Here is a 16,145-nt window from a genome sequence, read left to right as displayed (position 1 = left end):
AATGAAAGGGCAGACGATTTGGCGGTGAAGGCTAGAGGACTGCCGTCAACAAACTTGGTTAACCCGAAGCTTTTCGGGTTGACGCAGTCCGAGTTAAGGGAGTGGGCGACGAATGCGCATGCCTCATTGTGGAACAACGAAACGGTCGGTAGGTTCAGCAGATTCAGCTGGTAACACATTTGATTGGAGCGCATATACCCGATGCATGACACTCCTTTTCACCTTCTTTCTATCGATTTCCTTCTAAATTACTGAATAAAATGTTACACTTACCTTTAGAATCAGTCACTGTTATTTCGCCTTATATGACTGTTGACCGATTATTGTCTCGTGAAAAAGAGCTGCTACCACTGCCTCTTCTCTTCGGGAACATTAGTCACAGTCAGAACGCGAACAAGGTAGTCATAAACAAGAAATAAAAACAAAAACAAATTCATTTGGAATTTTTTTTATTGATCAAATTTAGGCTTAATGTTACAATTTCATTTGTAATCCCAAATTATAATATGTCATAGGAAATGTATGGATGTGTATGTACTGGCTATGTTTGTCTGCTGAGGAAAAGGTCTGTTTGATCCAAACCACATTTTAAGATTTTAAAACAAAAAATCAATTGCCTTAATCGTAGCAAACAGAAAAAATAACACAATTTCACTAGACAGAAAAAGTAATCGACCTTAACCGAGGAACTAGGAAACGAGGTTCGAATCTAAAGCTCCAGCCGCCATACAGGTCTAGTTTCTGCTAGCTTGAAGATAACTCCTCACGCCGTGTCTTATCCGTCTCTGGTGGCTTGTCAACAACTCCAGCCGGCGCGTCTTGTGCAAGTTCTAGTTTCAAGAGGCCTGCCGACAGCTCTAGATGCCACCCCGCACCACGTTTTCCTTTTCTAGTTTCTGGAGCATTGCGGATAGCTTGGCACCACACTTCTCCTGTTTTACGATGCATCGAGTGCCGCACACCATCGTACCCACCGAGTAACGCTAGGTCTCAAGAAGGCCTTTGGTGCGTCTGTCACTTACATCCTTCCCCATCATCGTCAAAACAACTGATGTCCGAGGCCAGCCAGGAATCTAAATGCCTTTCTGGCAAATCTGCTTGTCATCACGGTAATTAAAAGGCTTGCTGCAGCTAAGGCTTCAACCATATTAAGGGATGGCCCGAGGCAACGGTAAAGCAGACATGCAAACGTCTGCGATAAAGTGGTGATTGTCCCATCCATTAGAAAACTACAGCCAGCGAAAGTATTGTTGGTCCGAGGCAAAATTACAAATTTTTGGCCGATTCGAGTTTTAGTACAACTTAAATCGGACAGTATTATTTAGAGCGACATGGCTGCGTCGCTGAGACCGATGTTCTCACCAGGTTTCGAAATAAGGCTTTCAGCGTTATAAGACACATTCTAATCTCTAACCGAGCTAAACTCTCTGTGGGTCCCAGGACTTGACACCTTAATGATGGCGCTTATAAATAGGACAGGCTACGTCTTGACATTCTGAAGATTGCGTTCGCACCTATAAAGATAGCCGCTTGAAATTTTGCAGAATATTCGAAGCCATGTCTATGTTTGGCATCCCTGCAAAACAAACTGTCCCCGACAAACTTGACTAAAACGGAAAAGAACCTCCCCGAACCAAAGCCAGTCTGTAGATTTTGAACAAACGCCACACGATATTGGCTCTAATGCATGCTGAACGTCTATGCTATTGGCATAGTAGGCCAGTCAAAGCGAGAGAGATAATAGGCCAGTCAAAGCGAGAGAAAAAATCTACTGTTGTTGTTATAGCAGTGTGAATGTACACAGAGGCGGCAGCCTTTGCCAATGAAGGACTTTATCGGGATCATCCGCTACGTACCCCGTCACGGGATAGCTGTGAGCACCACACGGGCTGAAATATTGAGATACGATCTGTGTGGTGTTCATTGCTGTCACGACAGGCTTAGCCGTAAGCTGGAATGCCCCATACGGAGTAGCTGCACCGGCAGTCGCGGACAATCAGCGGTATCGAACGGAGAGTCTCAGTGAGAGGTCGGGCGGAACCGGCTCTTGCATAAATTCTGAGTACATATGAAGCTGCGAGCTACCAAACGCGTCCACAGGTTACGGATAGTGGAATGCTCCATACGGAGGAGCTGCACCGGCAGTCGCGAACAATCAGCGGTATCGAACGGAGAGTCTCAGTGAGGGGTCGGGCGGAACCGGCTTTTGTACAAATACTGAGTGCCTATGATGCTGCGAGCTATCAACCGCGTCCACAGATTACGGATAGTGGAATGCTCCCTACGGTGTAGCTGCACCGGCTGTCGCGAACAATCAGCGGTATCGAACGGAGAGTCTCAGTGAGGGGTCGAGCGGAACCGGCTCTTGTACATATACTGAGTGCCTATGATGCTCGATATGACAAGGCGAGTTATTGGCGTCACGACCGGAACAAGTTTGCTCACCTAAAGAAGCTTGATGAGGATCAGATCAGAAAGAATGCCACAGATAAAACAAGAAAAAAAACATGGATACTACTTTAGATCTTATAGAGAGCAAAAGCACGGATATTTGCTAAACCAGATGGGCAGTCCACCATAGCGCAGCACGTCCGCCTATGACGCTGAACGCCTGGGTTCGTATCCTGGCGAGAACATCAGAAAAAATTTTTCAGCTGTGGTTTTCCCCTCTTAATGCTGGCAACATTTGTGAGATACTATGTCATGTAAAACTTCTCTTCAAAGAGGTGTCGCACTGCGGCACACCGTTCGGATTTGGCTACAAAAAGGAGGCCCCTTATCATTGAGCTTTAACTTGAATCGGACTGCACTCATTGATATGTGAGAAGTTTGCCCCTGTTCCTTAGTGGAATGTTCATGGGCAAAATTTGCATTTGCAGATGAGCTGTGTTTGGGGTATCCGAGGAACAAAGCCACCGATAAAATAAGACACGGATACAACCACACTGAGCAAAACTTATAGCATGGATACTTGCGAAAGCAGATGGGCAATTGTGCTAAGTTCGGCCGGGCTGAATCTTATATACCCTCCACCATAGATCGCATTTGTAGAGTTTTTTTCCCGATATCTCTTCTTAGGCATACAAAGGATAAAAGAAAAGAATTGCTATAATATTGCAGCTATATCAAGTTATGGGCCGATTCGGACCATAACTGTATTGAATGTTTGAGACCATAGTAAAAGTCAATGTGTAAAATGTCAGACAATATGAGTAAGAATTGTGCCCTTTAGGGGCTCAAGAAGTGAAATAGGGAGATCGGTGTATATGGGACCTGCATCAGGCTATAGACCGATTCAGACCATATTTGACACGTATGTTGAAGGCCATGGGAGAAGCGGTTGTACAAAATTTCAGCCAAATAGGATAGTAATTACGCCCTCTGGAGGTTCAAGAAGTCAAGATCCCAGATCGGTTTATATGGCTGCTATATCGGGCTATGGATTGATTTGAACCATATTTGGCAGAGTTGTTAGAGGTCATAACAAAACACGTCATGTGAAATTTCAGCCAAATCGGATTAGAATTAAGCCCTCTAGAGGCTCAAGAAGTCGAGATTCAAGATCGGTTTATATGACAGCTATATGAGGTTATGGGCCGATTTCAACCATACTTTGCACAGTTGTTGGAAGTAATAATAAAACATCTCATGCAAAATTTCAGATAAATCAGATAAGAATTATGCGCTCGAGTGGCTCAAGAAATCAAGATCCAAGATCGGTTTATATGACAGCTATATCAAAACATGGACCGATATAGCCCATTTACAATCCCAACCGACCTACACTAAAAAGAAGTGTTTGTGCAAAATTTCCAGCGGCTAGCTTTACTCCTTCGAAAGTTAGCGTGCTTTCGATAGACAGACGGATGGACATGGCTAGATCGACTTAAAATGTCATGACGATCAAGAATATATATACATTATGGGGTCTTAGACGAATATTTCAAGGAGTTACAAACAGAATGACGAAATTAGTATGCCCCCATCCTATGGTGGAGGGTATAAAAAGTATGCAATTCAATGCAGAAATTGACATTTCTATAAAAAAAATTTACGTTGGCAACTCAGCTGAAGTTGGGTGGCAATCCACAATCGATCTACTATTCTGCGAGAAAGGAGACTATGGGAGTCTCTACGCCGACATTGACTAGGTTAGTTTAGGTTGTTAGGTGGGGTTACGCAACTCCAGTCGCTAGCCGCTTTACTTGGACATCTTAGAACCACCGTGTTTTTCTTAGGAGAGAAAATACAAAGAGTATTGTGCAAGGCAGTTGAATTAAATACACAGGAAAAAAAAGGACAAATGTATCGTGAGAAGACAGGCAAATCGGGGCAGAACCCCAATGGACTGGAGTTTTCTTCATTCAGCTATTTTAGGCAAAAGTCCGCCTATTCCCACGTCCAGCGCGTGTATCCTATCTAGCTATTGCTGTAATGCATTTTCATTTGTGTGTTTTTCTGTTTACCAAATTTCCCTCGATATCAATAAAATGGAAGTGATTCGATTAGAGGAAGAAAAGATTGTGCATAAAACAATCCTTGTATGGGAAAAATAAAAAATCTGGCTATATAAAAAAAAAACAGAATATTTTTGGTAAAATTGTGGTTAGGTGGGGGAAGTTAAAGTAAGGGAATTAATTGTGTGTTCTCATACATATGATCGATTTCAGATTTATTTTCAATGACATCTTTGTTATTCTCTTTTTCATTTTAATTTATATATGCATATTACTATAAATGTATAATGATTTGACTTTTGTTTGATTTGGCCTAGGCTGCTGTTTGTTGTAGGTTTTTAGTTTGTAAAAAAAAATAAATTAAAAATCTTTAAACAGCTTTGTCCAGAATAAAAAAATTATCAAATAAAGAAAAATAAAAGTGTTTACAATAAACTTATACAAAGTAGAAAGAATATATGTATAATTTTTAATTAAATTAGAGAAAAAGTATTTGCAATTACAAAGTCTTTTTTTTTCATCATCATTGAATACTGCTCTGTCCACTCAGCTTAGGGACAGTGTATTTGAATGGTTGTTTTTTTTGTTTGTTTTGTTTTGTTTTATTGATGGTGTGGTGTGTTTTGTCCCGATTAACATCTATTTCCTAATTTCTATACCTTGCTAGCAGCTATTTATGAGGTCTAGTTTAAAAGGATGATGTGGTTGATCGAAATAAAAAATATATATATATATATATATAAATATATGTGTGTGTGTGTGTGTTTGTGGTAGAAATTATATAATGTTTTCATTTTATATATGCTGCCACTTGATTTTTGCTCAATAATTGCTAATCTCTGTGGGAATTTGAGCGTGAACGTGAAATCGAGGAACCACCTCCGCCGCCGCCATGTCTGCGTGAAGACTCTGTGCGACTACGTTTTGAATGAGTAATGCGCTTGGGCGACGGTGAATCGTGTTCATAACGTCTTTTTGGCGATGGTGAATCGGCAACGGTAGGACCTCCGGCTCCATTGCGATCCTCATCACTGTATCTGTAAGCGGTTTCTCCATTTTCGCGTCCATTTTCACGAGATCGCCCATATACCTCTCTAGATTTTCGTGTAGTTTCTCTAGTTGCAGAAACTGAGCGGCTGCGTGAACGTGAGGCTGATCTTGAGTGAGACCGACGGCCTCGTGATACACTGCGTGAGCGACTGCGGGAATGTCTGCAAAATAAGCAAAAAAAAAAAAAAACCATAAATATCATTTAAATATAAAGGTAATCCACCACCATGGATTTCCAAATAAAGGGTGATTTTTTAAGATCTATAGGAAAGTTTAAAAAAGAAACAAGTTTGGATACCCACCACCTCGGTTATATATGTAAACCACCTTTTGTCAAATTCCAGTGAAAAATGCATACCTTATGCCCAATAGCAGCTATATCGAAATATATTCCGATTTGGACCAAATACTAATAAGTACAAGTAATTGTTCAATTGTGTATAAAAAATATTGATCTTTTTAGTAGCTATATCTAAAAAATAAACCGATCTGAACCATATACGACACAGATGTCGAAAAGCCTTGCATAAGTCACTGTGTTAAATTTCAGTGAAACCGGATTATAATTGGGCCTTTTATGCGGCCAAGACTTTAAATCGATATATCGGTCTATATCGCAGCTATATCTAAATCTGGACCGACCTGAGCGAAATTGAAGATAAACGTCGCAGGGCCCACCACAATTCACTGTCCCAAATTTCGGCGTTATCGGACAATAAATGCGCCTTTTATGGGCTCAAAACCTTGAATCGAGAGATAGATATATACGGCAGCTTTATCCAAATCTAGACCGATTTGTGCGATATTGCAGAAGTATGTCGAGGGGCTTAACTTACTGTTCCAAATTTCGGCGACATCGGACAATAAATGCGCCTTTTATGGGGCCAAAGCCTTAAACCGAGAAATCGGTCTATATGGCAGTCCAAAATCTGGACCGATCTAGGCCAAATTGAGAAAGGATGTGTGGCTTTTATGGGCCTAAGACCCAAAATCGGCGGATCGATGTATTTGACAGCTATATCCAATCTGGACCGATTTAAGCCAAATTGAAGAAGGATGTCGAAGGGACTAACGCTACTCACTGTCCCAAATTTCAGCAAAATCGGATAATAAATGTGGCTTTTATGAGCCTAAGACCGACCCTAAATCGGAGGATCGGCCTATATGGGGGCTATACCAAGATATAGTCCTATATACTTAAACTTCTTATGGACAAAAAAAAACTGTGCAAAGTTTCAGCTCAATATCTCTATTTTTAAAGACTGTAGCGTGATTTCAACAGACAAACGGACGGACATGGCTAGATCGTCTTAGATTTTTACGCTGATCAAGAATATTAATTCTTTATAGGGCCGGAAATGGATATTTCGATGTCTTGCAAACGGAATGACAAAATGAATATACCCCCATCCATCGGTGGTGGGTATAAACATACAAAAAATTAAAAAAAAAACAGGTGAAAGCGTGCTAAGTTCGGCCGGGCCGAATCTTATATACCCTCCATCATAGATCGCATTTGTCGAGTTCTTTTCCCGGTATCTCTTTTAGGCAAACAAAGGATAAAAGAAAAGAATTGCCATAATATTGCAGCTATACCATGTTATAGTCCGATTCCGACCATAATTGAATTGAATAATGGAGACCATAGTAAAAGTCATTGTGTAAAATTTCAGCCAATTCGAATAAGAATTGCGCTCTTTAGGGGCTCTAGAAGTAAAATAGGGAGATCGGTTTATATAAGAGCTGTATCAGGATATAGACCCATTCGGATCATATTTGACACGTATGTTGAAGGTCATGGGAGAAGCCGTTGTACAAAGTTTCAGCCAAATCGGATGATATTTACGCCCTCTGAAGGCTCAAGAAATCGAGATCCCAGATCGGTTTAAATGGCTGCTATATCAGGTTATTGATCGATTTGGCACAGTTGTTGGAAATCATAACATAACAAGTCGTGTAAAATCTCAGCCAAATTTGAAAAGGAATTGCGCCCTATAGACCCCAGTTAGGTTTATATGACAGCTACATCAGGTTATGAACCGAACCATACTCAGCACAGTTATTGGAAGTCATAATAAAACACCTCATGCAAAATTTCAGCCTAATCGGATAAGAATTGTGCCTCAAGAAGTCAAGATCCAAGATCGGTTTATATGGCAGCTATATCAAAACGCGGACCGATATAGCCCATTTACAAACCCAACCGACCTACACTAATAGAAAGTATTTGTGCAAATTTTCAAGTGGCTAGCTTTACACCTTCCAAAGTTAGCGAAAGTCAGCTATATCAGGTTATAGGCCGATTTCAACCATGCTTAGCACAGTTGTTGGAAGTCATAAAAAAAAAACCTTCATGAAAATTTTCAGCCAAATCGGAAAAGAATTACTCCCTTTAGTAGCTCAAGAAGTCAAGATCCAGGATCGGTTTATATGGCAGCTATATCAAACATGGACCGATATGGCCCATTTACAATTCCAACCGACCTACATTGATAAGAAGTATTTGTGCAAAATTTCAAGCGCCTAGTTTTACTCCTTCTAAAGTTGGCGTGCTTTCGACAGACGACGGATGGACGAACATGGCTAGATAGACTTTAAATGTCATGACGATCAAGAATATATATACCTTATGGGGTCTCAGACGAATATTTCGGGGTGTTAAAGACCAAGTTAGTATACCCCAACCTATGCCTGCATTATTCAAAATCAAGACGTCAAATCAGGAGATAAGTTTTTGTGGGAGCTATATAAATTTATACACTGATTTGGACCGTATTTGGCACAGTTTTTGGAAGTCATAACAGAACACTCTGTAAAACAATTGCGGGGCACAAGAAGTTAAGTCCAAGGACCACTTTATATGGGTGCTATATTTAAATCTGATCCGATGTGGCCCATTTGCAGTCACCAAAGGTCTACAAAAAAAAACGATCTCATGGCAGCCGGTTGTACGTACCGGATTGACCCCGATGGAGTTCTCCATCGGCAAGGGCTGCCGCCTCAGTGTACAACACACTGCTACAACAACAATTTGAATCTTCCAAAATAATGTAGTCAGTGGCTACTTAGGCCACCGTAGCACAGAGGTTAGCATGTCCGCCTATGACGCTGAACGCCTGGGTTCGAATCCCGGCGAGACCATCAGAAAAAATGTTCAGCGGCACAAGTGCCTATGATGTTCGTTACAAGGCGAGATATTGGCGCCTTTAAATAACCAATGGACATCATGTTTCCGCGGCGATCGTTCGTATAGACCGGAACAAGCTTGCATCCAAATGTGGCTACAACAAGATTAAATGTCGATACTAAAGCATATTCCAATCCGTATGCGATATTACGGCTAAAGGCGTTAAAAACAAAGGACATCATTTAGATGCCAGTTTACGGTAAGGTAGGTGATAATGAGAGAGCAGACTACCTGGCTGTGGTAAGTGCCAGAGGTTTTACAAGGTCAAACTTATAAAACGTGAAACCTTCCGTTGCAGCGAAATCCGAGATGTTGATCGAAGAGACCTATAGTATAATTTTATGACATACATTTTTGTAGAATATTTTTAATTATGCTATAAAGCAGGTCTTAACGTTTTTCTGGGAATAAAACGCAAATAGTCCCCTTCAATAAGTCGGAAAACATATTCCCATTGCTAAAGACACTGTATGCTAAATAGAAAGGATCAAATAGAAGCCTAAGCGGACTATTTGCAAAAAAAATTCCGTCGTATAGGTAATCCGAGTTGTATAATGAAAGTGTATCGGATGGAAGAAAATTTGCAAATGCTTTTATATTTTGCATTGTTTTTTTTTCTTTTCAATAAAACTAAAACTTTTTTACAATTATAAAAAGGTTAATACATTAATCTAATGTACAGAGTGAAAGTTCTGAAAGGCTTAAATATAGGACCATGTGTATATAAAAACTAAAAATTAAATGGCTAACAAAGTATCCAACAAAAAAGTTGTTTAAACTAAACCTAGTCGTCACTTTGTTGCTTATCTTTTTTGGACTTTTTCTTTTTAGATGGGGTGGGTGTCTCCACTTCTGTTGGCTCTGGAGCTTCTTGGTCCTTATTTTTATTTTTCTTCTTCTTCTTTTTCTTCTCCGACTTAGGTTCTTCTATAGCCTCCTCTGCAGCTTCTACATCTTCCTCTTCATCCTCAAATTTAGCCGATTTTACAGGAGTACTTGCTTCAGCAGCAGACTCAGAATGCTTACGTTTCTTTGCAGGCAAGGTGCTATCAGCTTCAGGTTCATAGGTAAAGACCTCACTGTTATGTAAAAAAAAGATGAACAGCATTAAAAATGGCGTAAAACAAAAATCAAATATGTATCGATGTGACTTCATATTTATTCTTTTATCCATACTTCAGACAGCCAAGGTTTATCATCATTGGGAATATATTCAGACAAATGCGAAACCTTATGGATATCATCATAGATATGGATAAAAGAAAAAAATATACATCCACTTCTGCCATACTAACCTTTTTGATTGATATTTTTCAAATTTCGCCTTTGCTTTTCCTGTTCCAGAGAGTTTTCGCAAATTTCCTTCCTCTAGTAGCCTTAAACGAGCTTCCAGCTTCACCTTGTGGGTAGCACCAAGTTCAAAGGATGCTTCCTCACCAAACGCATCCACTCGTGTGGCAAGTGATGCCTTAGCAGCTAATGAACGAGACATTTTTCCCTTATTTTTCAAGCTGGCCTGGCCTACTAATTGTGCGTGGAAAATTAGACCATATTTGGGGGTATCCTTTTTAGTTTTGAGAGCACGGAAGAGAGCCTTTTCAGCACCCAAAATTTGTACTGTAGATGAGGGATGTTTGGCCAAGTTTATCAATGATCCAGCATGGGCAATTAAACGAGCTCCCACCGTCTCTCCAACCAAAACTGTTAAATTGGGGGCCATTGCCATCATACGTGTTTTTAAATAATCATACAAATGTGATCTATAATCGTTGATTGATAAAATTTCATCACATAAACACTGGATGTTCATGATGTCTTCTTCGGAAATCTCAGTACCCATAGATATTTCGGCGGCTTCCTTCACCTTCTCCTCAACATCTTCGGGAAGTATGTCTGACAAGTCGGAGGTGGCCATGTTTTCCCTTGTACCAACCAATTTTATTGTCTTCACAAAGGCAATGTTGTCGGTTATGATTTTACCCAATTCGGGAAAATGCCATCCATACCATTCTCTCGCTCTCATCATGTAGTTATTGAGCTCTTTATCCAAGTCATCCAACAAACATTGTGCCTGCACAATCATTGTATCGATTTTATCAGGAGAGAACTTTAACTTGTAGCGTGACAAACTATGCGCTAAACCTAAAGCCATTGCTGTCATTTCTTTTTTGGGTAAACCACCTAAAAGACTATCAGCCTGTTGACGTATGCATCTCATCAACTCTTGAACTCCTGTGTTGTAGACACACTGAACGGAGAACTTTTCTTTGATAGCATTACCCAGCTTAGCATCGGCCACCAGCAATGACTCCTGTACTTCATCGTTTAACAATTTTTTAAGAGTTTTCTTTAGGGGTTTTGAGACTTTACCCTCAACTGCAGCCGTCGCTGCAGCCAATGCTTCCGTGGTATCATTAAATTTTTCAAAATGCTTTAATTTTAATAGTTTGTTGGCTTTTTCTGGTGTCTGAAATTCCAAATAGAGGTTATCCACTTCTTGAACTTTTTTCTCATCCATCAGCTTAAATATGGCGTATCCCGCCGGCGTCTCGTAAAGCACAAACATCTTTATCGATGTTTTTCAAACTGTTTTGCACTGTTTAATTCAAATATTTTATGTACAAATTTAAACTTTTATTTTCAACTCAGTCGTGGAAAATATTTTTCACAGCTCCACGCGCTTTCATTAAAAATCCCAAATGAAAGCAGGCGCAGAAAAAACACGTGTGAGCAGACATTTTGATAAACGAATAGAGCGACATCTGCATATGCTTGCAAATACAACTCTGTTAAAATCAAATAAAGTGGCATCATCACTTTTGGGGTGTTCACATACTAAGGATAGCATTCATTTATAAATAAGTTTATGGTTCCTTCATACTAGGAACTTGCATAATGCCATGTCTACATTAACTCGTTTTGAAAAACGTCTGAACCGTTCACACTGGTTGAGATATTTTGGGAATTGTACTTTTTCACACTCTAATATAAATTTTGTTATGCACTATTGTCACGATTTTTATTTTTTCTTTCATTATCTGTATATTGTTGATTTTATAATTTTTTTTTGATAAAAACTCGATTTGTATTTTTTGACATTATTTAGGGCTGTGAACAATTTAGGCACTTATTTGGGCTCACATGCTTTGAATGACTTGTTATTGAGGTAAACGAGTCGTTTTGCTCTTATATATTGTAAAGGAAAACCCGAGTCGTTCACAGAGCATTATAAAGGGAAAGCGAGTCGTTTGCTCTAAATTGCTTTGGCCTGAACATAGTATTGGGTTGCCCAAAAAGTAATTGCGGATTTTTCATAGTCGGCGTTGACAAATTTTTTCACAGCTTGTGACTCTGTAATTGCATTCTTTCTTCTGTCAGTTATCAGCTGTTACTTTTAGCTTGCTTTAGAAAAAAAGTGTAAAAAAAGTATATTTGATTAAAGTTCATTTTAAGTTTTATTAAAAATACATTTACTTTCTTTTAAAAAATCCGCAATTACTTTTTGGGCAATCCAATATAACGCAGGATGCACTTATTAATCCGCTATTACACGGCATGTAGTTGTTTTATGACATGTCATTTTGTATTCATATATAATTTAAAAAGGTTAGTCAAAATTGTCAATTTACATACGATGCATCTTACATTATCAAAGAACCGATCGCTGTGGGAACATGGTGCCATTGGTTATTTAAAGGCGCCAATAGCTCGCCTTGTCATATCGAGCATCATAGGCACTCACTTTTTGTGCAAGAACCGGTGCCGCCCAGCCTCACATTGAGACTGCCATTGCAGCTACTCCGCATGGACTATCCGCAACCTGTGGACGGTAGCTCGCAACTAAGATTCTCGGGACAGCAAAGAACACCACACAGATCGGAACTCAATGTTCCAGTCTGTGTGGTGGTCTCGCAGCTATCCCATGAATGGGATCATTTCTGCTATTACACCTGAATGTTAAGTATGACATAATCTAACCTTTTCGTATGACATAACCTAAAAATGTTAGCAAGTCTTAATTTTTTTGTGAGAAATTTTGTGTGAGAAAGGTGGTTAAATCATATATTTATAAAAATAATTTAATTTGGGGTTGCTTTGATTCGACTGACACCAAAAACACCTGATTTCTTTATGTTGTTGTCAGAAGGAAATGAGCACGCTCCTTCTGTTAGAAACAATACTCGAGTAATTATAAAGGTAGTATTACATTGGTACAAAAATTGTTTGCAGACAGTATTCCACATTAAGCAGAGCATGCCCCTCCAGCGAAATTTTCGGGTGCAGCCAAGACATTTATGTCGCCATTGAAACTAGTTGTGTAGAATACTATTGTATATGGCGACAAACATCGATTTATAATTTTAGTCGAATTTTAATCACCAATGCCTACTATGTCACCCTGTTACGCAAAGAAAATTTCATTTGAGCTGCGTACTTGCAAACTATATCGGTAACGAATGCATTTCTTATGGACGAACACTGTGGAACAACAAAACGGTCGGAAGGACGACGAAAATCGTATGGGGATATCAGGATCGTGAGAATACGAGCCTATTAATGAAATATGTAAGATCAGTATAGCTTTCGGTGCCATTACGGTAAAAAGGACTACGAGCTCACTTTTACTTTTTATGTATTGAGAGCGTAGAGTAATACTACAACTGTTAAATAGTACATACACGTTTTGCGGCAGCTCCTGTATTACATCAATTATTGGTGTCCACATGGAAAATTGAAGGCTGAGAAACCTACCAATAGAAACACTTACGATCCTGGAACTTGTTGGAGAAAGTGCGGAGTGTGTATAGCCAGCGACGACCGTTTTTTTTCACAAATTAAAAGTCGAAATTCATATCTTTTTTCACAAATTGCCTGGAAAGTGGTAAAATATTGTTTTTTTTTTTTTTTTTTTTTTTGTTAATGTTAACCGTTTCACAACATTATCCGAGGCAGTAAGTAAACAAATACCAAATCAATACAAACGAATGACATCTGTCATCTTAACAAAGTGTTGCCACCCTGTGCATTCATTATATGACAGATAGGTTATGGTTTATGTCCACGATAATTATTTATTGTGAATAATAAATTGGCGTTACCAGACGTGATCGTTTTTTGAAAAAGCCGGATTAAACTTATTCCTTTAAAAGAGTATGCAAAATAAATACACAGCAAACTCGACACCACAGACAAAGAGAAAATTAGCTGAGACATCTCCTGAATTTGAAACAATGGCAAAGAAACCCGTAGGTAACATGGATGTTGAAGAGCTAATGTATATTATGAAAACAACCATGAATACTTTGTTAGAGGAAAAATTAGAAAGTCTTCCAACAAAAAAGGATATCGAAGATATCAAATCAGGCATAGCTTCAACAAACGCGGAATTGGCAGACCTTAGAGCTGAAAACAGCATACTGAAACAGGAAATAGAAGAGTTAAGGAACAGCAGAGAAGAAGATGCAAATACAATACGGTGGCTGGAATACCAAATTAAAAACACCAAATTGCTATTCAAAGGTATAACATTTGAAAAAACGGCAATTGATTCTGTTCTGAAGATCTGTACGGAAAAACTACATATAACACCAAAAATACTTACGGCGCATACTGTTACCCAATATAAAGGCAAACAAACTATTATTGCAGAATTTGATTCGGATATGACTGTCGCGCAAGTATTGGGAGCAACTAGAAACTTGATAGGCACAGATGTATCGGTTTATAGAGACTTAAACCCCAGTCGGCGCAGAAACAAAATGAAAATGCTAGCTCTCAAGAAGCAAATATTACAAGCGAGCAAAAAACACAAGGTTATCGTGAGAGACGATAAATTGAAAATAATGGACAAATGGTTCTCGTGGAACTCTCAAAACGTTCTTGTAAGCGGGAACAAGCCCGCAGAAGCTATACTAATTGATCTTTATGCAGATGAAATAAATACCACTATCATAGAGCAAATGCTAAACCAAGCTAGATCAAAAAACTAAGTCCGCCAGCTTCTGGGACAGTACAAGAAGCTGCAGAAATAAATTGTTTAAATAATTTGAAAATAGTTTCTTATAATATACACGGTTTTGAAAATAAATATTTGTATCCAACATTTTTCAATTACCTGATGTCTTTTGAAGTTATTTTGCTCCAAGAAACACACCTCATAGAGGAAAAATCAAAAAATGCCGAAAAATTTTTCCCAGGATATGATATAAGTTGGTTATATGCAAAAAGATGTACCAGATTTGGTCGAGCAATAGGGGGTCTAATGTTGGGAGTTAAGAGGACAATTATCCAGAAAGGCATGAAATATTCCTTTAACCGCCAAGATGAACTACTAACTATTAAAATCAGCTGGTATCAAGAAGAAATCACTCTTATTCCAGTTTACCTCAGAGGGGCGAATTGGGCAAATGAATTTGCAAACTTAAAAAAATATATACATGAACTCGAAGATACTAATCTAATCGTAATTGGAGATATCAATGCCAGAATCGGAGAATTGCAGCAAAGCAACCATATGGAGATCGAAAGCGGGTTTTCAGCTGGGAAAGAAATCCGGAAATCTAAAGACAAATTAGCTGATTGGAAAGGGAAGGCGTACATTGAGTACTGCAATGACATTGGTTTGTTTCTTCTGAATGGGCGAACTGAAGGCGATGAACAAGGAAATTTCACATTTATAAATTCGGTAGGCTCTTCGGTCATTGATCTCTGTGCGGTCTCCAGCGCCATTTTGGAAAATGTTGATAGTTTTCGAGTAGAGGAAATGCCGTGGTCAGATCACTTACCTATCGCCCTACAGCTAAAAATACATTCCTTACAACACAATTATTGCAAGCTAAGCCTACTCCCGCAATTAATATGGAATCAGCAAAACAAAAACATATATCGAAACAAGCTTAACGCAAATTTGGAAAGAATTAATGAGCGAGAAACTGTGGTTGGTATCAAAGACCTAAATAACATTATCAAGGCGTCATCAGAAAAAAAACCCCCAAAGCATTCACTCTTAAAAAAAAATCCTTGGTTTAATCTTAGTTGTTATTGGGCCCAGAGAAAAGCATATAAATGCTTAAATAAATACCGAAAGTCAAACACAATACAGCATAAAAATGAATATATACAAGCTAAGAAAAAATTAAGAGAAGTTTGTCTATCGGCTAAGCATGCATATTATGACCGTTTGTCTATCAAAATTCAAAGGACAAACTGCACAAAGGAATGGTGGAATTTAGCAAAAAAGATTAATAACAAGGAACATAGAATTGGAAACGCTATAACACCAGAAATGTTCAGAGACTATTTCTGCGACCTTCTGAATCCTACTCAAATGTCTCAAGACATACAGTACGCGAAACCGCTAATTTTTGATGCATATCTAGATAGAGAAATCACAGTAACAGATATACAACATGTCTTAGGTAGAGTAAAACCTCATAAAGCTCCTGGTGACG

The 16,145-nt window shown here is 38.9% G+C and overlaps 2 protein-coding genes and 1 non-coding gene across 3 annotated transcripts in view; all 3 read right to left on the bottom strand.

Moving 5' to 3' along the window:
- Positions 1 to 432: 432 nt before the first annotated feature.
- Positions 433 to 16,145, bottom strand: part of LOC106083535 (probable splicing factor, arginine/serine-rich 6) — a 33,374-nt gene continuing 17,661 nt past the window's right edge. The window contains exon 3 of the mRNA XM_013246624.2: positions 433 to 5,668. Within this exon, the coding sequence (XP_013102078.1) occupies positions 5,290 to 5,668 (379 nt within the window). The 3' untranslated portion in view covers positions 433 to 5,289. The remainder of the gene's footprint in view (positions 5,669 to 16,145) is intronic.
- Positions 9,265 to 11,410, bottom strand: LOC106083534 (nucleolar protein 58). The gene is made up of 2 exons (XM_013246622.2): positions 9,990 to 11,410; positions 9,265 to 9,773 (listed from the first exon to the last, which is right to left on the bottom strand). Exons 1-2 carry the CDS (start codon positions 11,258 to 11,260, stop codon positions 9,479 to 9,481), a joined length of 1,566 nt encoding a protein of 521 aa, XP_013102076.1. The 5' UTR covers positions 11,261 to 11,410; the 3' UTR covers positions 9,265 to 9,478.
- On the bottom strand, positions 9,868 to 9,946 carry LOC131996461 (small nucleolar RNA SNORD53/SNORD92). The gene has a single exon (XR_009397882.1). It is a non-coding gene; the product is annotated as a small nucleolar RNA SNORD53/SNORD92 (small nucleolar RNA).

This window comes from Stomoxys calcitrans, chromosome 3 (assembly GCF_963082655.1).
Source record: "Stomoxys calcitrans chromosome 3, idStoCalc2.1, whole genome shotgun sequence".
NCBI classification, from domain to species: Eukaryota; Metazoa; Arthropoda; class Insecta; order Diptera; family Muscidae; genus Stomoxys; species Stomoxys calcitrans.
This window is presented reverse-complemented; position numbering and strand designations above follow the sequence as displayed.